Source organism: Suricata suricatta, chromosome 1, assembly GCF_006229205.1.
Source record: "Suricata suricatta isolate VVHF042 chromosome 1, meerkat_22Aug2017_6uvM2_HiC, whole genome shotgun sequence".
NCBI classification, from domain to species: domain Eukaryota; kingdom Metazoa; phylum Chordata; class Mammalia; order Carnivora; family Herpestidae; genus Suricata; species Suricata suricatta.
In genome coordinates, this window is record NC_043700.1 from 39492537 (window position 1) to 39520465 (window position 27929).

The following is a 27929-nucleotide window of genomic DNA, read 5'->3' on the forward strand; positions in this document are numbered from 1 at the left end:
AGCATAGCTGAAAGCCTTGATATTATATTAACAAATAATAATAATGGTAGCAATAAATTATGATAGTAGTAATAAAAATAATAGCAATTCTTTAGCTAATTTTCAGTGGGCATTATCTCATTTAATTGTCAAAACAGCCATCTGAAGCACAGGGAGGTTAACTTATCCAATGTGATTAGTTCAGCAGTGGTGTAAGTTGAGAGATGAACTCAGCTCTGATTCTACATATTGAGCCCTTGACCCCTTGCCACACTCTATCCCACTGAGGTTCCTGTGGCCAAGTCTCAGAGTAGAACACAGGGATGGGCAACAGAGCATTGACTTTTCTAATAAAAATTGTAACAGAAAAGAAGGATGTCTTGGTGTTTATGGCGATCATATTAAAGGTAGATGTAATGTTTTAGGGAATGTGCTTTAGGTTTACCAAAATAGGTGTTGAGACCATAAAGTGGAAAAACTTGAAGCCAGCTAAGGGTATTTAACTTTATTTGAAGGTCAGGAGGGAGCCCCTGAAGGTTTGGAAGAAAGGAGAGGCATGGTGGGAGAAGCACTGTGTGGGGTGGTGGGGAGAAGCAATAAGCCTGCATCTTGTATCACAATTGATTAATGGATCAGAGTGGGGGCAAAGAAACCAGTGGAGTTATTAGAATGTCAATGTGACTAGCTCTATCACTCACTAGCTGTGTGACCTTGAGGATGTCCTCTCATCTTTCTGGATCTCTCTTTAGTCATCTGTAAAAGTGAAGTAGTTCGAATTAGATGTTTAAGATGTCTTAGGGACTCTTGGTGACCTTAGCTGGGCCAGTAGATGCATGAAGAAAAGAGGATCAAGGGGAGAACTTTAAGGAGTAGATTCTACAGAGGTGCCTGGGTGGTTCAATCAGTTGAGTGTCCAACTTCAGCTCAGATCATGATCTGGTAGATTGTGGGTTTGAGCCCCATGTGAGGCTTTGTCCTGGTGGCATGGAGCATGCTTCAAATTCTCAGCCTCCCTCTCTCTCTGCTCCTCTCCCACTCATGTGTACTCTCTCTCAAAAATAAACATTAAAAAAAATTTTTTTAAAGGGTATAGTCTACAAGATCTAGGATCTGACTGGATAGAGAAGATGATGGAAAAGCAGTGCATCAAGGATGGCTCCAAACTGCAAGTAGAGATTGGTAGAAGAAAGATATCTTGGGACGCCTGGGTAGGTCAGTCCGTTGAGCATCCGGCTTCAGCTCAGGTCATGATCTCACAGTTCATGGGTTCGAGCCCCGTGTCGGGCTCTGTGCTGACAGCTAGCTCAGAGCCTAGAACCTGCTTTGGATTCTGTCTCCCTCTCTCTCTGACCCTCCCGTGCTCGTGCTGTCTCTTTCTGTCTCTCAAACATAAATAAAAAACATTAAAAAAAAAAGAAAGATATCTTGGGGGAGCAATCTGTAATAAACTTCTGGTTGGGACCCCAGCAGAGCAGATTCTTCCCACCAAAAAAGAAGTTTAAAAATGTGTATATGGATAAGTTGATTGAAGCTTTAAACCATATAAGGCTTGTGTCCATATAAGAATTGTGTCATTTCCCAAACTTTTTAGTTTTTAAATGTTTAATTGTGAGAAAGAGAGAAAGACAGAGTGCAAGCAGGGGAGGGGAAGAGCAAGAGGGAGACACAGAATCCAGAGCAGGCTCCAGGCTCCAAGCTGTCAGCCCAGAGCCCAATACAGGCCTCAAATCCATGGTCTGGGAGATTATGACCTGAGCTGAAGTAGGACACTCAACAGAGTGGGCAACTCAGGCATCCCTACCCAAAATTTCCTTTTTAATTTTCATGTATGGAAGGACAATGTTTGATGTTTCAGGCTGTTCAGTGGTCTTCATTGGAAGTGATGGAAGGAACTATCTCTAAGGGAGAGGAAGGTGAGGCAACAGGCTGCTTGGGTCCATTGTAGGAGATGTTTGGGGCAGTAAGAGAGAAGGCGAGGTGGGAGAAACACTTTAAGTCCCATGTTAAGAAGGTGTCTGTGGAGGCCCCCAGGAAAGGAGTGATTCCCAAAAGAGGGAGCTGGGGTAGGCATGGGCAGTCCAAGAAAGGATGATGACTGACCCAGTCTCCCAAAATGTTGATGTAAGAGGATATTTTTGTTCTCCAACTTTACTTTCCCTGTACAAATTTCCCCCATGCTGCCTTTCCATACAGCACCACCAATGCCCATGGCTTATATCACTCTGTTAATTTCCTTCATGGCACTTTTCTGAATTGAAAATCATCTGATTTACTTCCAGAGTATAAACTCCATAAGGAGAAAGGCCCTTCACTATTTTTGTTCACTTCTCTATTTCTGGTATCTAGAACAGAACTTGGCATAAAGTAGAAGCTCAATAAATGTGTGGTGAATAAATACATGTATGTTCACATGAATGAATGAAATAGTGATATTTCAGGACTTGTAATACCTGGGTTGGGAAAAATTTGGAGGCAGTGTGACCTTCTTCATATAATTCAGCAAGCATCTGCTGCAGAGTCTGTCTGGGGAAGTGGCCACTCTGTCTCCCACCTCATAGGCACAAGTGTGTACACCCTGTTCCTGGTTTGAGGACCCTGAGACTGTGCTTTTAGTGCTGGCCAAGCTGAGGCCCCGGCTGCTGATGCTCTGGAGAGGAGGAGCCCCTGTCTTTTTTTCTTTCCCTCTCACTATCATTTCCCTTTTGTTTTGTTTTCTAAAATAATAAGTAGATTTGAGTAGTTAATAAGTAGTTAAGAAAAGGCTTGTGTCCTCAAGAACACTCCAGGGGAAATGGGCAGGAAGAAGGCTTTGCACTTTACTTTGCTGCTCCTCCTATAGCTAAAGCAGTCTTTGCCATGGCCCCACACCTCTCCAAGAGTCTGCTTTTCTATTACTCCTAGCCCGCTGGAGAGAGACTTGTTGAAGCAGCAAGTAACAGGGTTGCCAGAGAATGTCTGGCTATCTATGTCTATGCCACATAAGAAATCATCATGAATTTAGTGGCATAAAAACACTGCCATTCAATGTGCTCATGGTCCTGAGGCCAGGATTCTGGAAGGGCAGGATGGGGGAAGCAAATCCTTGTTCAAAGGGGGGTTTGCTGGATCACCTGTACTTAGTTGGAGCCTAGCTGGGACAACAGGATTCCTCCTGCTCCACTTGATCTATCTAGCATCCCAAAGGGGCTTTTTTACCTGGCTGCCCAGGCCCCCCAGGAATATCAAATTAGAAGCTTCCAAGCTTAGGCTGCTTTTGAAGCTTAGGCTGGAATGGATAGGACATCACTTCTGCTGACTTTAATTGGTGCAAGTGAGTCCCAAGGCCTGCCAGAACTCAAGTGGAGGGGCCACACCACGGTGTGATTAGGGGAAGGCATATTGCAGTGGGTATCACCAATGCAACAGCCTACCCACCATGAGCCAGGTCTAGGAGAAAAAACAAGAAGCTTTACTCGAGGCCTGAGATGACCCCTTTGTCCCAGTACTGGGCCTTGAAATTACATGGATATAGGCTCCCATCCTGACTTGGACACTTCTCAGCTGCCTGTCCTTCCTTGGCTTTGGAGATTCACTGCATCCTGGCCTCCTGCCTCTCTAACCTCCAGTGCTGCTCCTGTCACCTGTATAGGCAGGCAGGTGTGAACACCTGTCATGGGATGTGCTTCCTATCCTGGGATGTGCTTCCTGTCTTTCTCTTCCTGCTCATGCCTCTTATGTCCCATGCTTGCTCTCCAGGCACTCTCCTGCCTGCCTTCTTTTCCAGACACCATGATCTGTCCCACCTCTGAGGCATTGCCATATACCCCTCATGTGTTCCACAAGCTGCCTTCTGTTTTCAGTTTTCTTTTCGCATGTCCCTATGTCTACTGCCACCTGAGTAGAAGCCCTCTGAGTGTAGGATTTGAGTCCAAAGCAGCTTGCCAAAGTGAATGAGGCAGGTTGGCTTGGAGAAGGCTGGACAGATGGCCACTGTGGTGACTGCCTATGTCTACTGCCACCTGAGTAGAAGCCCTTTGAGTGTAGGATTTGAGTCCAGAGCAGCTTGCCAAAGTGAATGAGACAGGTTGGCTTGGAGAAGGCTGGACAGATGGCCACTGTGGTGACTGCACCTTCCCAGCTGGGAGGCTCTGAGGTAGTGGTAAGAAGTGCCATCCTGGTCTCCAGCCAAAGAGGCTGGACTCAATAGGCCAAGGAATTGGCTGGTGAGGTGAGCAGCTAGAGCATGAGGGAGGGAAGGCCTAAGGTTGGGAATGGGGGAGCGTTCTCTTTTGGAGAGGACCCTGTGCCTTGCAGACAACCATATCCCTTAGTCTCCTTTTCTCCTTCCTCAGGGTCAGTCCATTCATAGATAAAACCACAGGGTTGGAAAGTAGTAGAGACTGGCTGTGAGTAAACATGATGCCAAAGTCCATGCTTTCCTGCCAGACAACACTGCCATCATCAAGGCTGTCTGCACCTGTTTCACTGGCAGGTTGAGACATCACCTTTCCTGTTCCAGGTGGAGAGGCCCCAAGGAGCCGCCATGCCATAGCCTGGAGAAGCAGGGTAGTTTGAGGAGACAAAAGTAGTTCTGGAGGGGATGAGAAATGGCATTCTTTATTCATAAATAGAAACATAAAATTATCAGATGCCATTTTTGAGCATCAAAAATAAAACAAAGCTGTCAAAAGGAAATCAATCAATCAAACAAACAACAAGAACAACAAAAAACAAGAAACAACCTAGAGAAAAATAACCATGTGCATATTCTCCCAAATGCCAGGCTGTCCAAAGCAAGCCTTGGCTGGAGGTTCCAGCTCTTCCTGTGGACTCAGCACAAGACTGACCACACAAGAGGCAAGGGAAGCATCCACTGTAAAGGGTGCACAGCTTCCTGTCATGGCAGCTCTGACTCAGGAAAATTCAGGAAAAGGAAAGCCCTTTCCCAAAGCCCCTGCTCCAACAGCCCAGCCTGCCTTCTCCGGGACGCCCCTATCACGTGGGCTGGGGCAAGAGCAGGGCAAGGAACAGTGTCTTAGCAAGTGCTTCTCAGGAGAGAGCTAGCCTTCCCTGCTCTCTGTATAGCTCAGTGTCTATGGAGGCCGGAGGGCACCCAGCAGGAGTTACCTGAAGATATAGCAGCCAGACGAAATATCCCCAGGGGAAACCCAGAGAGACTCTGGTCATTGCAAGGCCTGGAGGCCGAGTTCCCTTCTTGGTGAAGTGGTGCTGGATGCTGCTTGCTCTTTGTAGGCAGCCAGAGCATTTTTCAAGCCAGGCATCCTTTGGAAAAGCAGAACAAGTTGATCTGACTGAATGAGCGAGCATGCCAGTAGGAGTATTCAGGGAGAAGGGCAGCCAGCTCCTGCTGGCTGGCCCTGGGCCAAGCCATCTGCTCTGAAGTTCCTGTCATCTGACTTCCCAGTCCCTGCTCAGCCTCTTGTTGAGAGCCTCCTTCCAGACAGGCTGAGTTTGGCATGGTCGGGAATAGTAGGGAAGTTTTTCCATAGGGAAGGGAAGAAAAACCCCATGATGGTGAGGTCACAATGTTACAGGACATTGTTGCACTCTGGTGCAAATTTGGGTTATTCTGGGGCCTTGGGCTGCTGGCAGCCCAGGGAGGACATCCATGGTTTGGCTTTAGGTCAGGATGCAGAGTGCAGGTCATATCAAACCATGGTGGAATACAGACCTTACCCCTGAGCGCCCTCCCGTGGGCTTAGCACCCACCTCTTCTTAGGCAAGGTCTTAAGGACAGGGCATAGGGCTTTTGGCTGCTCTTTGGGGGTGGGGAGTGATGGGGTATCTCCAGCCTGGGTAGGAAACAGAAGCCCCTTTATCTCATGGCAATCTCCCTGGGAAAAAGGACTCAAACAAGGCACAGGCTGGTGAAAATAGAGGGAATGAGGGCTGTGTGTAGGAATGCTGATGGTACAGACTCCATCTTTGGCCCTCCATCTTGTTCATGTTCATTTGATGACCTTTCTTGAGACTATGTATTCTGGGCCCCTCATAAATTAACGTACATAGCTTAGAAATGCCTTCCAAGGCTGGTATTGGGGAGGCATGTTTTGGCCTTCCATGAATCTGTTAGAATACAGTCTTTCCTCTTCCTGATGCATACGTGGTGCCACAAGGTCTAATTAAAGGTTAGTTGTCAATTGGATGCATGCAAACCCTTTGATCTTACTATAATGCCCTTCTGTGTGTCCCCTAGCTCTATAAAATCTGTGGACTAAGGGAGAGATTTTGTGGAGAATAACTGTGTTGAGCACCTGGGTCATCCCCCACCTAATTCTCCCTGTCAGTATGTTACCCTGAATAAAGCTCTGTGTAAACTGAATGGAGTTACCTGCTTTGTTTTCTGGTCTCAAAGTGCCTTCAGTTTGGGGGATACTTTACCATCTCTGTCCCATTTTCTAACAGTGTGGCTTAGGGAATGGGGTATCTTTGACTTGAGGGTCTGCACTGTATCCATTGGAGGGTACTGCCCTCCAGACAGGAAGGAGGCTTTTAGCCTATCTGTTTCAGGTTTAAATCTAGCCTATGACTAAGAGTAGTTGCTTGAAATTCCAGAAAAGTTCCTCTGTCACATGAAGGCAGCAGAATAGGCACAGATTAACCTCAGGGACCAGAAGGCAGAGCCCTGCCCTCAGCCCAGACTCAGAGAAAGAATGTGGTGGCTCTGGAGGAATGGGGGTTGGAGTTGAGGTGGGAGAAGTGTTGTGAAAAGCATTTCCCACTCCTAATGTGGTCAGGGAGGCAGAACCAGGGGGTTTGGTCTCAGATTGCTAAATATCCAGACTCTTTCATCCCTTCTACCTCAGTGAACCCCTCTCAGCAAGCGGGCATGAAGCTCAGAAATCCAGCAAGGCTTGGCTGTCCTAAGAAAGAACAGCAGCTGTAGCTTGAGTCAAAAATAGAACATGGAACAGTTCTGACTGCCTGCTAGATCTGGCTTGCTTCTGAAAAGACAAGAAAGAAAAAAAGACGAAAGAAGACCAAAAAAAATTTTTTTTTCTCTGAATCAAGCAATTGAGAAACTCCACCATTCTCTCTTCCCTCAGCTCTGCACTTCAGAAGAGAAACACCAGCCCCCCTCTCCCCAGGCACTGGCCCAGCCCCCAGCAAGCTGAAGCTCTCTGGATTCTTTACAGCTGGGGACTCCTACGGGTCGCAGGTGGAGGGAGGCTAGCCGTGGCCCTGGGCTGTTCATTAAGACTGTATTTGTACCTCTTTCCCTGCCTGGGGCTCTTGGGACCGATTCTGACCTACGACAACTCTTACCTGACTTCAGAATTGGAAATGCAAAGGGGAAAGGGTATGCCACTAAACTGAGCCACTGGTAAAGGAGGAAAATGTTAGATCATCCCTGCACCATTTTAATTGTATATAGGTTATTCTGGATCAAGTCAAGAATGGATTTTTTGAGAAGAAAAAAGTTCAGAAGTAGCCACTGGCCAACTTAAACCAGGTGGGGAAACTGCTACTTTTAGCCCCATGACAAAATATCTGGAGCCTCTCCCTGGGACAACTGGAAATTCACAGCCACTCTGTGTCAGGTGATTTTAATTTCCCCATCCCAGGGCCTCAGTGTCAATGGCTTTAAGAAGAGTGGTCACTGAGGTCAAAGGCTACCAGTTGTCCAAGGCTGCTTACCTCTAGTTAGCAGAGCCCAGCAGGGTCTGGCCATTACTACCTGGCTTCTCCCTCTGACCTCCTCTGGGCTTTGTTGAGTCTAATCATTCCTGGCTGCCCAAGATTTCCCATTCTTTCTGTGGCTTTCCAGAATTGGTCATCTCTGATGTTGCTAAGCAAGGTTCCCCATACCTCACTACAACTCCTACAACTCCAAGACCATAGGGAAAAAGCTCAGGATATAACCAGGTCAGGCTCCAAGGCTTATGGTCACAGAGGGCTTCTTTCTATTCACAAGGCATTCCAATGTGTCCAGAGGCGGAAAAGCAGTTGTGGGAACACACAGAGGGAGTTTCTGTCATGGGGTGGCCATTGGCCAGTATGCCAGTCACCATCAACCCTGGGAGAGGGTCTAAATATTTTTAAAGAAAGGGCAAGGTTTAGGGATCTCTTAACCAAATGATGGAGATCCCTGGACCCATCTCTTAGGAAAGCTAGAGGTCTGATGGGCTGCAGGGATGGTAAATGCTGGAATGTGGGCAAGGGTTGGAAAAGTCATGTAGCAGTCTTTCTCCTTATCTCTCCTCCCCTGTTGGGTCCCAGGTCTGTGCCTTGGGGAAGGCTTCTCCCAGAGACCTGAGTTACAGAGCAAGGAGAGGGGCCCTCATTGACAGACTCTGTACCCCTGCCTCCCAATGCCAGGTCCCAGGCTCTCCTTCCAGGAGGCCCCTCAGATCTCAGTGGCTATGATATCCTCGTAGGGGATGTCGGCCCCCTCAAGGTCAATTTCAAAGGCCTCCCCTGCACTGTCCCCATGGGCCAGCTGCTGCAGGGCCTTCTCCAGGCGCTGATTCCGCTGGTACATGGCCAGATAGCTCTGCTGTAGCTGTTTCTGGTACTGGATCACCTTCTCCTTCTCCTCCTTCCACACTAGCCGCTCATGCTGGAAACCTGATGACATCTGGTCGTGGCCTTGCCGCTCCTCCTTCAGCTCTGCACGCAACCGCTCCAACTCCCGCTGCAGGGCAGGGATGTCCTCAGAGAAGGTAGTCCCAGGCCCTGGTCCTAGCGCTGGTCCCAGAGACACAGCTTCCCGTTGCAAGACAGCTTGGGCCCGCAGCTCCAGCAGCTCCTGCTCTAGCAGGTTCACTTTCTCTCTGAGAAGCTCGGACTCATTTTTCTTGCGCTGTAGCTCATTCTCACAGACCTCTAGCTCCAGGCCCTTGGTGCGTAGAGCACTCTCCAAATCCTGAGTCTTCAGCTCCATGCCCTCCAGTCTGACCCGTGTGTCCTTCAGCTGCGCCTTTAGACTGAGGATCTCACTAGCCTTGGTGTTGATTTCTGTCTGGGACTCCTTCAGCTGCTGTTTCAGGAGAGAGATTTCACCTGACTTCTGGCACACCTGCCAAGGGTTGGGTCGGGGGGGAAAAGAGAGGTGCTAAGATAATAAGAGGTCCTTATCTGGGGGAAGTAACACCTTAACTGCCTAAAGAATTAGGCTGGTCCTGACATGGTGTCTCAAGAGAGTTCCCAAGCATGATGGTCTAGGTGACCCATGAAGGCCAAGCCCCTTTCTGAGGTTCCTATCATTCTGTAGTCTTTGTCCACATGCCTATCTCAACACCAAATTAGAATCTAAATTTCAATCTGTCCTCAAACCCATGGTTGTGTGTAAACCAATGCTCACTACTTGCAGCTCCATCATCCATACTTAACATCAACAATCTTGATTTCCATGCCTGTCAAACTTCTGTCATTCATGTTTGTGCTCACATCTTCTGACCTCACTCTTGTGCATACCCAGCTCCCCTCCCTCCCTACTAAGATAAAGACTATTTTCAGGCATTAATTTCTATATGCCAATGACCAGCAACACACCTGCCTCAGAGACGGTGTCTAATTCAGATCTGCCAAATGGTGTGCTACTATGTTCTCCCCCTGCCCCACCCCTCCACCGTTTCTATTCTCATTCCCCTTCAAAGTTAGCCAAGAGCAGCAGACAAAACCAAAGGCACTGATTCAGACCGATGTGTCTCTGGGGTCTTGGCCATTTGCAGCCATGGGTGGCTCAAAAAAAGACCAAGACCAGAATATTTCCTGCTGGCCTGGGGGAAAGCTGGACATAATGAAGGTCAGGGCCTGGGCCTCTACAGAATGGATTCTTGGAACAAGACCAGAAGCCACCTTAATTTGTCCTCACTTCTCTCGTAGGAACCCCTAACTCCTTGCTCTCATGAACCACTTATGAAGCAATGCATAACCTCATCCACAATGCTTGTGTGGGGCCAGGAATGCCTTTCTAAGGCAAAGCTTGTATTTGTTTCATGGAGGGAGCAACATAGAGTCCTGTTTGAGGCATGGATCTGCCTTTGAATCCTGGCTCAACTACGTATGTGTGATATGATTGGCTGATCTTGGTGATATACTACATTAGTAAACAATATGGAGTAGTGATTAAAAATGTGACTTCTGGAGCCAAATTATTAAGATCAAATCCTGGCTCTAATATCTATTATGTAACTTGGGCAAGTCACTTAACTAACTGCTTGCTACTGTAACCCCTCTGTGCTGTCAGTTTTCTTAACTAAATTAAGGATTAGTAACAGTACCTACTTCATAGGATTATTGTAAGGATTAAATGGTAGAACCTAGGGTTTGGCACTTAATAAACACTTGATAAATTATTATTATTCTAAATATGTTTGCAATATGTTTGTTATTATAAATATTTATTTTATTTATTGTTTTACTGTCTAGCCTGACTGGGAATGAGGTCACAGTGATGTCTAGCTTAGGTGGAAACTGGACAAATAAGAATGGATGCCGAACACCAGGGCAGGCTTATATCTCTGAGGTACCCCAAAGTGTCTCTGAGCCCCAGCTGAGATATTATGGCTGGGGTGGGGTCTGGTGTGCCATCATCAATGGGAAAGTGGAAAGGCACTGCTCCCATGACCAGCATTCCTCTGTGGGAAGCCTGGCAAATAAGTGATTTTCCCTTCTCACCTGTCAGGTCCCCCCATTCATCTCTTTCATAGAAAGGATCCTTTTCCTCTCTACTCCTGATAACATTTGCCACTGTAATTTCTAGAATAAGTACAGAAAGCCCTAGTGCAAACAGGTGCCTGTGTTGCTGAGGATGTGTCATCCTGACCTGGGGACACAATGTCTCCTCAGTTACTTTCCAGGGTAGGAGTCTTTGACCGGGGAGAATAACAGAACCACCATGCCCACACCACTACCTGCCCCAGTGCCACCTTGAGAGGCCCTTCAGGTGAGAAAAACTACTTTCTAGAGAGCAGAATGTGGGGGTTAAGCTGGATCTCCAGCTAAGCCAGGTCCAGATGCCTCATTTCCAGATATGGTGTGCTCTTCTCTTGCTCTTCTATGTTTCCATTGCAGTCCACTAAATAGAAGCCTCACTTACAGTTCTGTGCAGAATGGCCCATCTGTCAGTGATACCTGCCATAAATTAGGTCACTCTTACTAGTGGGTGGGGTCCCTTTTCTCAAAAATAATAAGGTCTGCTCTCTTATGGCCTCTTGAACCAGCACGAACTCAGGCTCAGGCATGGCTTGTGTTTCTTTTGAGCTTTCTGCAAGCAGATGAAGTGGGTTGGTCCTCAGATAGCCCTGTGAGGCCCCTGTTCTCTCATTTCCAGCTCCTCAGTCAATGACTCAGCTAGAAAATTCAATTCTGGAGGCCATGAGGCCCTGAGGTGGGAGACAGTAGGAAGGATACTAATTGTATCCCCAACATGGTTCACTATGGAGTCCCTTATTTGGGCACAAGGCTGGCACTCTGGCTCACTTTGCCTGGGCAATTTGTGTACACACACCATGGGCTAGAACCTGGAGAAGTGGGAACTGGTATCAAATAGCTGACCACCCCAAGCCCACACCATAAGCCTCACCTCCCACTGGGTCTCTTCCAGTGCAGGGGCAAAGCTGGTCTTCTCCTTCTCATAGGACATGAGCTTGGTCTCTAGTAGGTCCTGCTCCTTCATGAGGCTCTCAAGCTCTTGCCGTAGCTGCCTTTTTTCCTGCTGGAGCTGGAGCACCTGGAGGTGCAACACTTGCTGCGTGCGCTGGCTCTTCTGTGAGGCTTGCTTCAACTTGCCACTGCACTTCTGCTCCAGGCCATCCAGCTCCTCCTTGCAGCGCCACTGCCGCTCTTCATAAGCCTGGCTGGAGGCCAGCTCTTTCTCCTCAAGGCTGCGCTGCAGCTTCTGGAGTGCTCCCTCCCTCTCCAACAGCTTCTGCTCAAGCTCCTGGATACTGCACTCATCTGTGGAGATGGGGGAGCGGATGCATGAGGAAACCTTGTCTGTCTTGCTTGGGTGGGCCAGCTTGCTACCCCCATCAGAGAAAGACAGAGCTTTCAGACTCATCATGTTGCTGTCCTGGAGGATGATGCCCTGGGTGATATTATGGGCTGAGCCCCCAAAACGGCTGGTGGGCCCCACTGGTGTAACCAGTGGATCCAACTGGTAGCTGCTGCTGGTGCTGTGTGTGGGCAGGCTGGACATGGAGTTCCGGCCAGAGTCAGACAGTGCCCCAGAGCACAGGCTGGGCTTTGGCTCCTGTTCCTTGGGCTTGTCTGGAGGGGCCAGATGCAGCTGGTGGCTGGCGCTCTCAGGGGATGAGTGGAGGATGGCTCCTGACCGTGGCAGCACAGGCTTGAATGCCGTGGGCCTCACTGCACTTTTCTCTGACCCCTGATGAGGAAAAAAACCATATTGATTCTATGTCTCCCCTTCAACTCCCCTCTCATCTTCCCCTCCCTTGCTGGGTGTGTGTGCTAGGCACATGGCATCCTTTTTGGTAATAACCATAAGTGATCTTGCCTGTTGCTATGAAGTAGCCGGATATGATGAGTCTTTCTCAAGAAGGAGGAATTCGTTTGTGGCTAGAGGATGTCCTTAAGGATTACTGAAGTACTTTGTTTTATAAACTACCAAACTGTCATGAACTTGTCCCAGCCCTGTGAGATGATGAATAACAACTTTCTGTTTCCTGGCTCAGATCCCTGGGTCAGGGCCCTGGCTCTGGGTCTCTGTGTGGTATGGTATAGGATAAGTGCATTAGGCTCAACAAGCCTGGTGTCTTTACCAGAGATCAATCCCTTCTTCACCTTCACTGCCCCTTCCAGTAGGCCAGAAGCAAGAATACTGGCTAGGCCCAGTATCGAAGGGTTGGGAAGACTACTTGCAATAACAATCCTTTTCTTAAAATTGTTATTTTCATTGGGAGAGTACATTGCAGTCTATAAGCCCTTTAAATTTGAAAAGCTTAAAGCTCTATGCAAACTAAGTGAGTCATTTCCTAGAATATCAAAGCCATGTATTCATTCCTCCAAGTGGGGGCAGGTGATTAGAAAAATTGTTTTCAGGTCCACTGGTTGGATCTATGAGAGTTTGAGCTAGCATAAGGGCTGGATTTCTGAGTAAATAGGCCTCTTTTGATGTCGTCCCTGCTAAATTGATAACACACTCAGCTCTTATCCAGTTGAAGACTTGAAAGCTTTCAAGTCCTGGCTTGAGTGAGGAGCTGCTGCACCATGATAGCAGCAAGTGAAAGAAAGGCCCACCTCTAGAAGTCTGCTAGCAGCAAAGCTGCTAGCTCTCTCCAAGTCGTCTCCATTGGCTCTTCCAGATGATAATAGAGCTCCCTCTCCTTGCCATGTACTTGAAAATGCTGCTGTTGGTCCTGTTTTGACAATTCAGTTACATTCCAGTAGAGCTCAGAGAGGCTTTCATTTCCCTTTTGTTTTTGTGTAAAGGCTCACTCAAGACTTCTAGTTTAGGGGAATGACCAATGCTTCAATTCCCTCATCCAGCCTTTGACTCCGTGGTGTGACTGAATACTTCCACCCTCACCACCACTGCTTGGCTTCTTGGAGGTTTAAATGTTCGTATCACTGCCTCCATTTCCATCCTTGCCCCCACCCTCTTCACCCCCATTTTGCTTTCTATTGCTTTTCCAACCCACCCACCTTTACCAGAGACCCTTGCTTACCATTTCTAGCTGACTGGAGAAGGGCATAAGCTTGGGTGGGGTGGACGGGCCAATGTCCACCCCAGCCTGGCCGCCTATGTCCCCACTAGACAGTGCAGTGTAATCTGGGTGGTGGGAGCCCCGGGCTTTCTGGCTGACCTTGATGTAGAAGAAGTCTTCACTCTTTCCCATTTTGGAGTTAGACTTGCCATGGCCTGAGTCCTGGGAGAAACCAAATCTCAGCAGCCCATCTGAATATCGATTGAGCTTCTTGAGATGGGAGGACTTGCCCAGCTTGTACCGTGAAGCCCGGCAATGTTTGCCATGGAAGCTGTGGCCAGAAATAAGGCTACTGACACTACCCATGCTGACTTGGGGCCAAAGACAGACAGGGCAGAGCAGGGATCTGGTGTGGCTGTGGCAGTAAGGGGCAGTCCTGGTACCAAGAAGAAGCTGAGGTCATAGCAGAAGCCTCACGGAACCTGGGAGAGCTGTAGACCTGGAAGAGGACAAAAGGTAGAAGTCAGCCTGAGATGAGCAAGCCATGGTACAGTCCTCAATGGTGACTTGGAGAGGAGCTGTTTTGACCAGATCTGAGCAGTAGAGAAAAGTATCCTTCTCCTAATGAAAGCTGAGCCTTGACTCAATTACTAGACTCTTTTGTTCACTCTTCCTTGGTCTACTAATTCAACAAATATTTACTGAGACCTTTCTTTGTGATGGCCCTCCTCTAAGTCCTGGGATACAGGAGTGACTAACATGGCTATCATCCCCACACTCAGGGGGCTTGTGTTCAGTGTAGTGTGGACAGGCCATCAACAAATTGATGATTTACTATCCTTAGTGATATATGTGCTGAGGGGGGGCATAAAGTTGAGTGAGCAGCACAGAATTCTGAGAGGTCATTATTTTATACAGGTGGCAAAGGGAGGCCTCTGTGTTGGGGTACTGCTTGAAGAAACCTTAAGAAAATGAAGGAGCAGCCATGTGGAAATCTGAGGTTGAAAGAAGCTCAGAAGATCTAAGAGTTAAAGCCCTGAGTCCCTATGGTGGATTGTGCTTGGCATATGTGAAACCGGCCAGGAGACCAGTCTGGCTGGAGGATAGTTAGCAATGGAGGGTGTATGATAGGCAGAAGTTAGAGAACTACCAGGTGCCAGGAAACATAGAGCCTGGTTGGCCATAGGGCTTGGACTTCTACTCTGATTGAGATGAGAAATCCCTACCTGGTTCTGAGCAGCTTATTACTTGATCTGACTTAGGCTGTGGAGGGTCACTCTGGCTGCAGGGTGGAGACAGTGATGCTGATTGGCCTGGATGGAAGTGGTGGGCACTTACATTAGGTGAGTGACTAACATCTTAGTGGATTGCACTTTAGGTGTAATTTTAAAGTTGAGCTGATAGGATTTGCTACTGGACTGGATGCAGGGAATTAGAGAAAGAGAGGAGTCAAGGATAACTTCAATGTTTTATTTTTTAATGTTTATTTATTTTTTTTGAGAGAGAGAGACAGACAGAGTGTGAGCAGGGGAAGGGCAGAGAGAGAGGGAGACACAGAATCTGGAGTAGGCTCCAGGCTCTGAGCTGTCAGCATAGAGCCTGACATGGTACTTGAACTCATGAACTATGAGATTATGACCTAAGCCAAAGTCAGACGCTTAACTGACTGAACCATCCAGACACCCTCTTCAATGTTTTTATATGAGGAACTAGAGGACATAAGCTGCCATTTACTGAGATACAAAAGACTACAAAAAGAGCCAGTTTAGGATAAGATGGGGTGGAAATTGGGAGTTTGACTTAAGACATTAAGTTTGCAGAGCCAATGAAACATCCAAAGAGTGCTGTAGGGTAGGCAGCAGGATGGGTGAGGAGCTGCAGATTTCCGTGTAAAAGTTTTTTGTTCTAGAAGCCAGCTATGTGACTAGGTGACATCACTACAGAAGTAAAGGCAGGAAGATAAGGCAAGTCTGAGGCCTGGTTAATGGAGGTCAGGAAGGTGAGGAAGAATGAGGAAGAAAAACTGAGAAGTCTCTGGCTGATTGAGGAGATCTAAGAAAGAAACTGTTTCCTAAGGATGGTGTCAAGTGCTGTCAATGATGACGGTGCTGGCCAACGGATCTGGCCAGGTAGATGTACATTGTCACTGACCTTGATGAGAGCAGTTTGGGTGAAGGGGTAGAAAGAAAGACCTTGCTGGAGAGGGTTCAGGAGAGAAAGAGGAGGAAAATAATTGTACCCTCAAACATTGAGAAGTACATTCAGTTTTGCAAAGTGATTCTGAAACACACTTAAATGTTTTTTATTCATTTATTTTTTATAATAGTTTATTTTCAAACCGGTTTCTATATAACACCCAGTGCTTCTCCCCACAAGTGCCCCCCCTTCATGACCATCACCCCTTTCCCCCTTTCCCTCCCCCCTCCCAGCTATCGGTTTGTTGTCAGTATTCAATAGTCTCTCATAATTTGTGTCCCTCTCTCTCCTCAGCTTTCTTTCCCCCTTCCCCTCCCTATGGTCCTCTGTTAGGTCTCTCCTGTTAGACCTATGAGTACAAACATATGGTATCTGTCCTTCTCTGCCTGACTTATTTCACTCAGCATGACACTCTCAAGGTCCATCCACTTTGCTACAAATGGCCAGATTTCATTCTTTCTGATTGCCATGTAATACTCCATTGTATATATATACCATATCTTCTTGATCCATTCATCAGGTGATGGACATTTAGGTTCTTTCCATGACTTGGCTATTGTAGAAAGCGCTGCTATGAACACTGAGGTACATGTGCTCTTATGTATCCACATTTCTGTATCCCTTGGGTAGATCCCCAGAAGTGCTATTGCTGGGTCATAGGGGAGTTCTATTGATAGTTTTTTGAGGAACCTCCATACTATTTTCCAGAGCGGCTGCACCAGTTTACATTCCCACCAACAGTGTAGGGGGGTGCCCATTTCTCCATAAAATGTTTTTTAAAGTGATAAGAATGCACAGTCTAGTAATCTCACTACTACTGAGTATCTACACCAAAAATATAAACACTAATTCAAAGGGATACATGCACCCCTATGTTTGTTGCAGCATTATTTACAATAGCCAATCTATGGAAGAAACCCAACTGGGATGGATGGATAAGAAGTTGTGGTACACACACACACACACACACACACACACACACACACACTGTAATATTAGTCAGCCATGTAAAGGAATGAAATTTTGCCATTTTCAATGAGATGGACGGAGCTAAAGCATATAATGCTAAGTGAAATAAGTCAGAGAAAGACAATTACCACATGATTTTACTCATATATGGAATTTAAGAGACAAAACAAATGAGCAAAGGAAAAAAAGAGAAAAAGGCAAACTGTAAAACAGAATCAACTATAGCAAACAAAGTGATGGTTAAAAAAGGGGAGGTGGGTGAGAGGATGTGTGAAATAGGTGGTGGGGATTAAGGAGTGCAGTTGTTAGTGATGAACACCAGGTGATATACAGAATTGCTGAATCATTATATTGTACACCTGAAACTAATATAATACTGTATGTTAACTATACTGGAGTTAAAATAAAAAACTTAAAAGTAAAAGGAATGTATTTTATAATCAATGCTGAAAATAACAACAACCTTGCCAGTCACCACATGGAGGAATACACTGGGATATCAACACCAGCACCTTTGTAGATTTGGACAGATCTCTAAGCATGTCACATGACTTTCAAAGCTGGGAAAAATTCTGTGGTTGTAATGCATTGTGAAGGAGTATTTTTCAGTCAAAAGATAGATGATGGTGGTGGTGGGGAACTATAAGCTAAATAAAATAGGAAATCCAGAAGAAACTCTGTCTTCTTTATTCTTCTCTAAATTATACTATCAATCTTAAAGGTGTGAAAGAAGAAGTCACAGGTGGGTTATAGAGCACTGTACATGCACAGTGAAAAAGAATGAGAAGACTCTTTAGACTCTGGGTATGAAGGCTTGAACTCAAACTTGCATTGTTATCCTGAGTTATAAAATAGTTATGTTATTAATAAATACATTCTATATTCCATTAGTAGAAGCTAAACACAACAAAACATCCTGGTGTGTGCGTAATATAGGTTTTCTTTGAAAAGCTTGTTATCAAATTGATGGCCTTTTAGAATCAAGGAAACACAATTATGCCTACCTAATGGTATTGTTATGAGAAGTTTATGAGCACCAAAATAAGCTAACAGGTCTGGTATGTCTACTGAATGCCCAGTACATAATAGGCACTCCATAACCGGTAGGTAGTTTCATTGTTATCTATCATTGTTGTCTCCAGCATTCATCACCCCTATGTTATCTTCAATGCCCTCACCTCATTTTCCATAACTAGTGCTCTCCATTTCAAATGCAACTTTCCCACATTCCAATCCCCAATATTATTAATTCCAATCCCAATATTAGGAATACAGAGTTCCTCTGTTTATAGCTGACAATGACAAAAGGTGTTTTTCATCTCCCACATCACCCATCTCTTGCTTAGCTGGTCCTTCAGATCCTAAGAAGTTGTCCATATGTAGGAAAGCTATTTTGGCCCAAAGACTGTACTGTACTCACACATTATACTACTTGGGCAATGGGTGACTTAGTTTTTACCCACCCAGTACACATTTATGAACATTTATATATACAATGTTATAGAGATATGACAATTGGCTATGGCATCAGACAGATATGGATTTCAAAATTAACCTCTCTGAGCTTTCTTTGGTTATAAAATGGAAATAGTAACTATTTCACAGGACCAATATGAGGTGAAGCAAACTAACAAGTCAAGTGCAGTGCTTGGTAAATGGTCACTGTTCTACAGATATGTGTGTGATCAACAGAAGGTCTAGATGAGGGTGTTATCCTCAAGAAGCATATAACACTTTTGAAGTATAACTATAATATTGGGCAGACATACTACATGAATCGATTTGTGTCCCTCTTGCTCCACCATCCCATCTCAGGTGGACCCTGAGACTGCCTCCACCTTTGTCTTTTCCCAGTCTGTTCTTCCTAAGCATCTGAACTGTCACCAGTGTCATGCTCCCTTCAAGGATTCTAATTGTTCCTAGGCTAAGGCACTGGGCAGGGCTTGGTTTTTGCCTACTGCTCCCACCTTATCTCACCCTGTTTTCTCCTTGCTCACATCCACAAGTATAGCCAGACTCGACTCTCCTCTGTTGGTGAACACACCAAGCCTTTTCCCACTCAGGAGCTTTCACACCTGCTGCTGCCTCTGCTAACAATCTCTCTCTTCCCTTAGCTCTTCATGCAGGTCTTCTCATCCTTCAGTTTTCAATTCAAATATTACCTCTGCAATGTGGCTTTCTATTGTTATGCTGGAAAAAATCAATGTCTCCCATTACTCTCTCAGCCTGTTTATTTCCTTCATAACAATTGCTTAACTTGTAATAATCTTATTTTTTGATTATTGTGTGCATCTCCACCAGAATATAAGCTATATGAAAGCTAAGATTTCAAATCTATAGCTTAGAACAAAAATGAGGAAGTAGGCATTGGCCACACAATGTGGGACTTGAACTGGGACTTGAACCTATACCCAAACTCCATGATCTCCTTGCAATACTGAGGGGAACTGTAGGTAAGGTTCAGAGATGTTAGGATGGCAAAGTAAGTTCCAGGGATGGAGGGGAACCTGGAGGAGAAATCAAGGTCCATGGCCTCTAGCCATACCTTCATTTCCCTTTGGCAGATGACAACAAGGTTTTAGGGACAGGTAAGCTTCCTGGTTCACCTGAGCAGCAGTCTAAATCACCTCTGATGCACAAGTACTGTGCTAGGCTCTAGAAGATTGAGAGGAAGAAGATGAGTGATGCCAGGGAGCGCAGGAGAAAAGTGGGTTTAGGATTGTGGCCTCTGGTCCTCTGAGTTTCTTCCTGTCCTGTAGCTCCAGATTGCCAGTCCTCCACTTCTTAGGTCTTGACACACACAGAGGAGTTTTGAAGTTTGAGATTATTCCCAGATCCACTTACAGCTAAACTAATTACCTTCAAGTGTCTAGACGTGTTCTGTTTTCAACTTGGAGAGAGCATCACAGAAATGTGGATCCATCCTAGTTCCCAAACCATAGGTCTTCCCACCCACCCACTCCTGCCAGACTTGCTACCTCTGTCCACAGGAAGGACAAGGCAAAGGGGGCACATTTGTATTACTGGAAAACAAAACCTTCCTGGCCTGGAGTACTGTATGTACTTGCAGTGAAAATAAGCAACCACACAGGCCATGGAGATTCAAGAAGGAGAAAGGAAGAGGGAAGAAGGACAGGAGAGGAAAAAGGAAGGAGCCATAGAACCTCTCACTAAGCATGTTATAGATATTCTCCTGTATGACTTCCTACTGACTTTTTAGAAAGAGTCAAGCAAGAATTAGATATCAGGTTTAAGAGAAGGAAAAGAAAACAAACAAAACAGTCAAAAACAGCTGTAAGAAAAAAAAAACCCCTAGCCTCTATTTCTCAGAATTTGGCCCTAAGGAATTCAGGAGAATTCTCCCCAGTACCAGTGCCAGTCCTCTTCCTCCCCTACTTGACTGTCCCCAGTACGGCTGCTGCAACAGGACTGTTTCCAGGTGTTTCCACCTTGGAATACTGGAAAACCTACCATTTTGAGCTGCTTCCACTCCTAGCACAGCTGCCTCTTCCCTCACTCCATTTTGCCCTCTCCTTTCCAAAAGAAACCAGGGCTTGTGCCAGAGTGATACATTTCTCTGATCAGCATTATGTAATATGGAGATAGAGACATGGTGCTGAAAGAGGGTCTTCTAGACTCAGGAAGGGGAGAAATAGCACCTCTCATCCTCTCATCGCAAACCATGGGGAAAAGCAGCTATGACCTTGCCCACAGGAATCCAGACTTCTGGCCTGGGGAGAGTGAGGATCTACGCCCACCCTCATCCTCTCCCCCTCTCACCCATTCTGGAGAATGCACTCACAAGATCAGCAACGCTCAGCCTCCAGAGGGTTATTTTCCTCCCTGCTCCCATCTTCTCTCCCTCTTTCTGTCCCTCCCTGTCTCTCATCCCCTCCCAGTCAGTGCCCAGGGAGTGGTCCCACAGGAAGGTTCAGCAGGAACCCACTGCCCTAGTGTGGGGCATCTCTGCACTCTGCCTGACACCTTTCCCCTGAGACGCCAAAGCCCAGTGCTTGCTGGGGTCCCTGGGGAGGAACAAATAGCTTGGTCTTAGATTTCTGGCTTAACTAATGACTCCCTGCTTCCCTTGAGGGCCTAGGGCAGTGGGAGTAAGAAGAGGAAGTGAAACTAGAGAAATTGTGTTGCATCACCTGTGTCCATCTCCTTCTCCACCCCACCCTTAGATGCTTAGACTCCAGGGTCCTGCAACTCTATTTCCTAAGACTTGGACAGACTTTGGACATACTTCAAAGAGGGTCATAAGGTGAATGGCAGCAGGCAGCCACCTAGATTGTGATGAATAGGCTCTCTCCAGGCAAGGTATCTCACCAATGCTTGCTCTTGTACCTGACATGCCACTATTAGAGCTTTCTTTTTTTTAATTTAATTTTAATTGATTTTTAAAATATGGAAATGCTATATAGACTAAGTAACTTACACAGAATTGACAATTGCAAAAATGCTATTTGTTTTAGAAATAAAACATCTCAAAGTTTAAATCCCTTTCTTCTCTCCCCTATATCTTTCTCCCCAGGGGGAAACCCTACCATGAATTTTATGTGTACCCTTTTTTATCATTAAACATTTTTTACATGCAAGAATACTATATGAATTGCTTTGTTTCTATTACTTTATATAAACAGTATGCTATTGTATTCTCATTCTGCACCTTGATTATTTTATTCAACATTTTATATTTGGGATCAGTTCATTTTCCTTCTCTGACCTGCTGTGCAGTAGTATCCCACCACATTTCATTCATCACTCAGTACTCAGATGTTTCCATTTTGTTGCTAAAACCTTCTTATATGTAACTACTTCTTCACATGGGTGGGAATTTTTCTAGGATTTATTTTCTTTGAGTCTTAGATGTCTAGTTTTAGAAGAGGTGATATCTGAGATCCTTATTGGCCAATATATCATAAGAGGGCAGTAAGTGTGGGACAGAGACCCTAAATCACACTCACCTATTATCCTGGGCTGAGGGAGGGGCACTTTGCTGTCATTAATGAGAGGGCTGCTGGCAGAGCAGAGGCAAGAGGCAGAAACTCTCTGACAGGGTGGAGTAAAGGAGTTTTGACCAAATAGAGAGATCGTCCTGCTGCAAGTGATGGAAGGCCTCCCTGCTCTGAGGCATTATGGACAATAAGGGCAGTATCTTCCAGAGACAAAATTCCATAATGCTGGAGATAGTAGGGCCCCAGAGATTCTTTACCTTGACTCCTTTACTACACATGGCTACATGGAAGCCCAGAGCAGAGAAGGGCCTTGCCCAGGTCACATCATGAGTCCTGGACTCAAAACTAGCATTCTTTCCATTTTATCAGTAGAATAGGGCCAACTGGGTCCTATTCAGGGTGGGACTCTATTTGTGCCACATGTGTAAAGAGGGGCTATGGGGAGTGTATGTATGTGTGTAAGGGCCTGATACAAATGGGATTTCATCCTGTGTGCTGGCAGTGTCGCACCATTTAGAGATGATCACTAAGTGGGTAGAGTGACAGAGAAGACAGAGGAAGCCACTGCAGGCTCTGCATTGGTTCCAACCACAGATGGGGTTTCTGACCAGCCAGGTTGGCACCAGAGCTCTGGCTTCAGCTGCCTCCTTTCTTCTGGTGAGGTATTACCAGTCTAAGTTAACTCTGAATCTTGAGAGAATCATACCTTCGCATCCTAATGTTCTGTTCCATCTATGGAACTTGGAAAACTTCACATTATTATTCATTTACATTGTCCCTCAAGGTAGAACAAATGCCAATCATTGTGTTGGGTGCTGAGAAGAAAAGGGACAAGGTCTTCACAAGGAATCTGATTTGGTAGTGAAACCTCAGCTTCCTTTCAAAGGAAGACTATGGGGCACCTGGGTGGCTCAGTCAGTTAAGCCTCCAACTTCGGCTCAAGTCAGATCTCACATTCGTGGGTTCGAGCCCCACGTCAGGCTCTGTGCTGACAGCTAGCTCAGAGCCTGGAGCCTGCTTCCGGCTCTGTGTCTCCTTCTCTCTCTGCCCCTCCCCCTCTCATGCTCTGTATCAAAAATAAATAAAACATTAAAAAAAATTTTTGAAAAACACAAAGGAAGAATATGGCCTTCTGCCAGGTCTGGCTAGTGTGGCCCTACAGGAAGACCTGCAGACCACCAGAAGCCTCTCTGCTGGGCCCACAGTTACAACTCAGTGCTTGGCTCACTAGGCACTCAGCCTTCAAGGCCCAATGACAGCTTCTATAGCATTCAATCTTTCAGAGATGAATGGTCATCTCTTCAATTATCTTTAAACCTTCCTGAAGGCAGGGATGGAGCTGAAGCTTCTTTGGATCCCCTATAGTATTGAGCACAGTGCTAAGAACAAAGAAGGTGCTCAGTACACTTTTAATAAAATCAGCTTACAGGGAACTTAGCGATTTATTGAGTGAGCTTGTGGAAGGGAAGATGAGGCACAGGGAGGACATACAACTTATACTGAGGTCCCACAACAGGTAGATAGGAAGCCAAGTCTATGAAAAACTAGAATCCAAATCTGGTTTCAATCCAAATTTCCATCTCTTAGACTTTATGTCAAATGGTTACTTAGGGCAGAGTAAATTTACCCTCTTCTTCACCCCTCCCCCAAGTCCTGTCCAAAGTTTTTGGCCAAGACAAAGAAATATAAAGCAGTGTCTGTTTTTAAGGATCTGGTTGAGAGACAAGACGAATACACCTAAATAAAGAGTCTAAAAGCAGCACTGGTTTAACTGAAAACACAGCGGGAACTGGCAGGAGTTTGCTGAATTAGAGCCAGGGCTCTCCACACCCAGCACACGAGTGTTTAAAAAATTTTTTTTGTATAGAAGTGAAATAAAAGTTTTCAACCTACATCTACCTGTTATGGATTGACGGTTTGTGCCCCCACAAAAATTGTATGTTGAAGCCCTAATCCCCAAGGTGATAGTATTAGGAGGTAATTATAACATTAGTAGGCATAGATGAACTTGAGGATAAGGCCCTCATGATAAGATTAGTGTCCTTACAAGAAGAGACCAGAAAGCTTGCACTGTTCATTCTCTCTCTCTCTCTCTCTCTCTCTCTCACACACACACATACACACACTGAGTCTCTCTCCCCCTTTATTTCCCTTTCACTTCTTGCCATGGAAAGATACAAAAAGGTGGCCATCTGCAAGCCCTGAAGAGAGCTCTCCCCAGAGACCAAATCTTCCAGTGCCTTGATCCTGGACTTCGCACTCTGTAGAACTGTGAGAAGTGAGTGTCTGTTTTAAGCTTGCCAGTCTGTGGTATTTTGTTATAAAAGCCTGAGCTAACTAGCTATGCCTCCCCCTTTCCCCACACACCAGACACCCTGACAGAAAATGCTGCCTAAGCTATCAGGTTACCCTGTTTCTGGCGTAGTCTTCATAGCCTTCCCCACTGCTTCTCTGTCTGCATGGTGCTGATCGTCCCAAAGTACACAGACCTGCTGTTCTTTGGGGAGAGTCCTATAATGGCAAGATGCTTGGTAAGAAGTTAGGGAAGTGGAGTTTTAATTCTAGTTCTGCTTCATCCAAGTTTTGGGACATACAAACAATTCACTTTTTGTCCTTACCCACTGTAACTTATTTGCTCCTTTAAGCAAACTCCCCAAAAACAGCACCTGTGCCTCCACAGTTTTGGGTCCATAGGAGTAACCATAAGGTACCATTCATTAGGCCCCCTACATGGTAGTGTGTTCAACTTGCATTATCACATTAGGCCTTTGACAAAGGTTCACAGATTGATGGATATGTTTTGTCATCCAGAATGAGATTTAATCTTCCAGCATCTCTATCTCTTTAAGTGTCAGATAAGTACAGCAGCTGATACCTACCTCACAGAGCAGGTATTCACGGGATTAAATGAAATCACATATATGATAATGCTTGGCCCCAGTAAGAAGAATGGTACACATGGGATGAATTTAAACCAAGTCTTGTGAAGTTATAAGTCAGTGTGGAAAAGTGCTAGAACTAGAGTCTCACATGTCTTGAAGTTAAAAGAGCCGCTTTTACTTAAAACTACATTCAGAGAACCAACTAAAAGTTGCCAGAGGAGAGGAAGATGGGAGGATGAGCAAATATGGGTGAAGAGAAGAGGCAGATATAGGCTTCCAGTTATGGAATGAATAAGGCATGAGAATAAAAGGCATAGCATAAGGAAAATAGTCAACGATACTGTGATAGCCGTGTATGGTGACAGAAGGTAGTTATACTTGTGGTGAGTATCGATAAACTTGTCAAATACCTATATTCTATATCTGAAACTAATGTAACATTGTGTGTGAACTACACTCAAATAAAAAAAAAAATTAAAGCAGGACTTTAGGGAAAGGTTACCATCCCTCACTCCCACCCCCATCTCTCTATGGTATGCAGGGTTAGATTCATGGGGACGTGCAGCAGCTAGACCTGCCTTCTGCTTCCCAAAGGGCAGCTGGGCCTACTAAGATGTGAAAATAGTCCCATGGCATCTGCCAGCTGGGGATGTGGGCAGGAAGGGGAATCCTGGCTGCACCAGGCTGGTGGGTGGGCCCCTGGCCAGCTCCCCAGCAGAGGTCTCTCTGGGGCTAAATGGGACACGTGCCCAGAGTTAATTGACTCCCCTTTCAAGATACTTTCCTCCTGACCTTCTGTTCCTCTCCCTAGTACATTGCCTGATATAGCTTTCCGTATCTAGAATTCCAACGTTTGTATTCCTGTTCTTGACCTCTCCTCCCATGCTGCTCTAGATGAGGGTCAGGGGCTGCAGTTGGGGCCAGAGCTGGGACAGATTAATCATCTCAGTCTGCAAGCCTGCTGAAGTTTGGTTTGCCAACACCTGGAGGGCTCCATATGCAAAGCTCAGTACATATTTTCTGAGTGAATGGGTGAATGAAAAGGAGGTGAGAATGGAGGAGAAAGAGGGTGAGGGAGTGTGAGCAGCATGAGGAATGGCTGAGGTCTGAGGGGGAGCATGTTGCTTGATGGTTGGGAGCAGAGGCCCACGCAGCTCTCAATTAAGTGCACTTGGGTCTGTGGAAAGGCAGAAAGTGAAAGGGAAATCACTGGCAGGCTAAGTCATTCCATCAGGGTGAACAATCGGAAGCAATTCTGCTTCCCACTGCTAGGGAGGAATTAAAAGCCATTCTGCCTGGCAGCCTTTTGTGTGCAGGTCGTCAATATTCAGCTGTGGCTGAGCCTTCCTCCATCCTGGTGGGCAGCTTGTGTCTTAGCAGTGATGACTGACATTTCTTCTTAGGAACATGATTTCCCACAGATCCCAACTTGCCCTTCTCTCTTCCAAAAATAAAGCCACAGTTACATGCAAAGCTCATGCAAATTTAACCCCACTGCTTTTAGTGCAGCAGTTGCTCCCACATGAGAAAGCAGAAGGCAAGCCTCATCCACATTCATGACACAGGTGCCACTAGGCACAAGGGCCCTTGTGAACTGGGCAGCACCCACTGAAGTCACTTCTCTTCTTGGTAAAAGGAGACGCATCTAAAAAACAGTGGCTCAGATCTTAAATGAGAGATTGGGTGAGATATCCAGAGGAGGGCTGGGAAACTTCCTAGGCTCCTTCCCATCTCACTGATCAGACATAAGGGGCTCAGGACCAGTTAGGACTTTGGGGGTCAGAATGCAGGGAACAGACAGCCCCCCCTTCCTGCCATACCTTACCACCCTAGAGTGCACACTAAGTGGGGCACTTCCTGGAAGGGTGAGTTTGATGATAGGTCTGTGTCTGAATGACTGATGGTCAGAACTGAGTCTCAGACAGTGACTGAAACAGGTTTTGCCTATTTGCTATCTCTGTGGCTGTCTAAAGTATTGTGAGGTCAAGTTTAGGTTCAGTAGGAAAGAATCTGTAATAAATTAGCAATGTGGGCCATGGTTTAGGGAAGGAGGATGGTGACACACCATTAGCTCCATGACATCCCTGGTCCAGGTACCAAAGTTGGAACCTAGCCTTCGCAAATCAGACAACCTAGCATCTCATCTTGATTTGGATGGGAGATGTTTGAGGTTCTCTCAGGATGTCTAACTCTATGGAATGCCTTTGTAGTTCCACCTCACCAAAAATCCAACCCTCATCTATCCCCAGCTCCATATTATGGTTCTCATCATTCTCCAAACCAATTTCCTTGGTCAGAGGAAGATACAACAGGTGAGTTACCTCCATTTCCTCCAAGGAGCCAGTGGAAGGGAAAGGGCCACCTGAATGAAAAAGGGCTTTCAGGCCTCTTCAATGGCATCACAGGGACAACTATCCAATTACTTATGCATGAAACCCATCTTAAGAGGGCAGGAGCCCTAGAGCAATCAGGATAAGAAACAAGTTGGTACCAGATCATAGGTAGAACAACAAAAGGGAAAAAGTTTTTAAAGCCCAAAGGTGCTGCTTCAGTGTTCCACAGTAAGAGGTTACTGTGGCCCAAAGAGGCCCAAAGAAGTTGGGTGAATTGTCCTGGGCCACAGAGCAAGGGAGTAGCAGAGCTGGGACTAGACACTTGGCCTCCTGGCTCTCTAGCTTGTGTTCTTCCCACTTATATCTTTGTTAAACAAGTGAGGAGAAAGGACCAGAGTGGAATTAGTCTATGCTGAGATATACTCTTTAAAAATGTTCAGATCAAAAAAGTCAAATCAAAGATGAAATTAAATCCACATATCCCAACAACCTGTGACTTCACGTCTCATCACCAGGCATAAACAGGAGCTGAGTCCAGGTGATAAACAGTATCATTCCTAAAAAATCAGAGGAAAAGTAGAGCTCATGAGTATGGTTAGTGGGAGGGTGTGACAAGTAACAGGCAGTAACAAGACAGAGTAAAAAGAAGTAGGAAGAGTAGAAAGACATTTCCACCTACAAGACCCTTGGGAGAGCTCCATTTAGGGAACTGAAGAGGAAGATCTTACAACAGAAGGCACTGACTCTTCTAGAAGCTGGGAAGGCATGAGAGAAGGATGGAGGGTAGATGAAATTGGGGAAGCATGTAAGTGTTTGTCTTAAAGAAGCTCCCCTTCCCTCTTTACCTTTCCCCTTCATCCCCACCATGGACTGGCTTTTATGCCCAATGACTATATCCAGTATATATAAGTATGTATTAGGGGGCAGGGAATATACTTGGAAGGTTTTGGTACTTAGAAAGGGATTGGAACTAGGGAAGCCCTGGCAGAGGGCCAAGCT

General features: G+C 45.9%; 1 protein-coding gene across 4 annotated transcripts in view; it reads right to left on the bottom strand.

The window, feature by feature from the left end:
• Nucleotides 1-4547: 4547 nt before the first annotated feature.
• Nucleotides 4548-27929, bottom strand: part of LZTS1 (leucine zipper tumor suppressor 1) — a 52004-nt gene continuing 28622 nt past the window's right edge. For 2 of the 4 annotated variants that reach the window (XM_029936968.1, XM_029936952.1), the window contains 3 exons: nt 13614-14091; nt 11510-12313; nt 4548-8998 (listed from right to left, as the gene is read on the bottom strand). In XM_029936968.1, the coding sequence (XP_029792828.1) occupies nt 8327-8998; nt 11510-12313; nt 13614-13958 (1821 nt within the window). In that variant the 5' untranslated portion in view covers nt 13959-14091 and the 3' untranslated portion in view covers nt 4548-8326. Of the gene's footprint in view, nt 8999-11509; nt 12314-13613; nt 14092-27420; nt 27488-27929 lie in introns of all 4 variants that reach the window. The other 2 variants (XM_029936975.1, XM_029936960.1) reach the window with 2 other exon arrangements.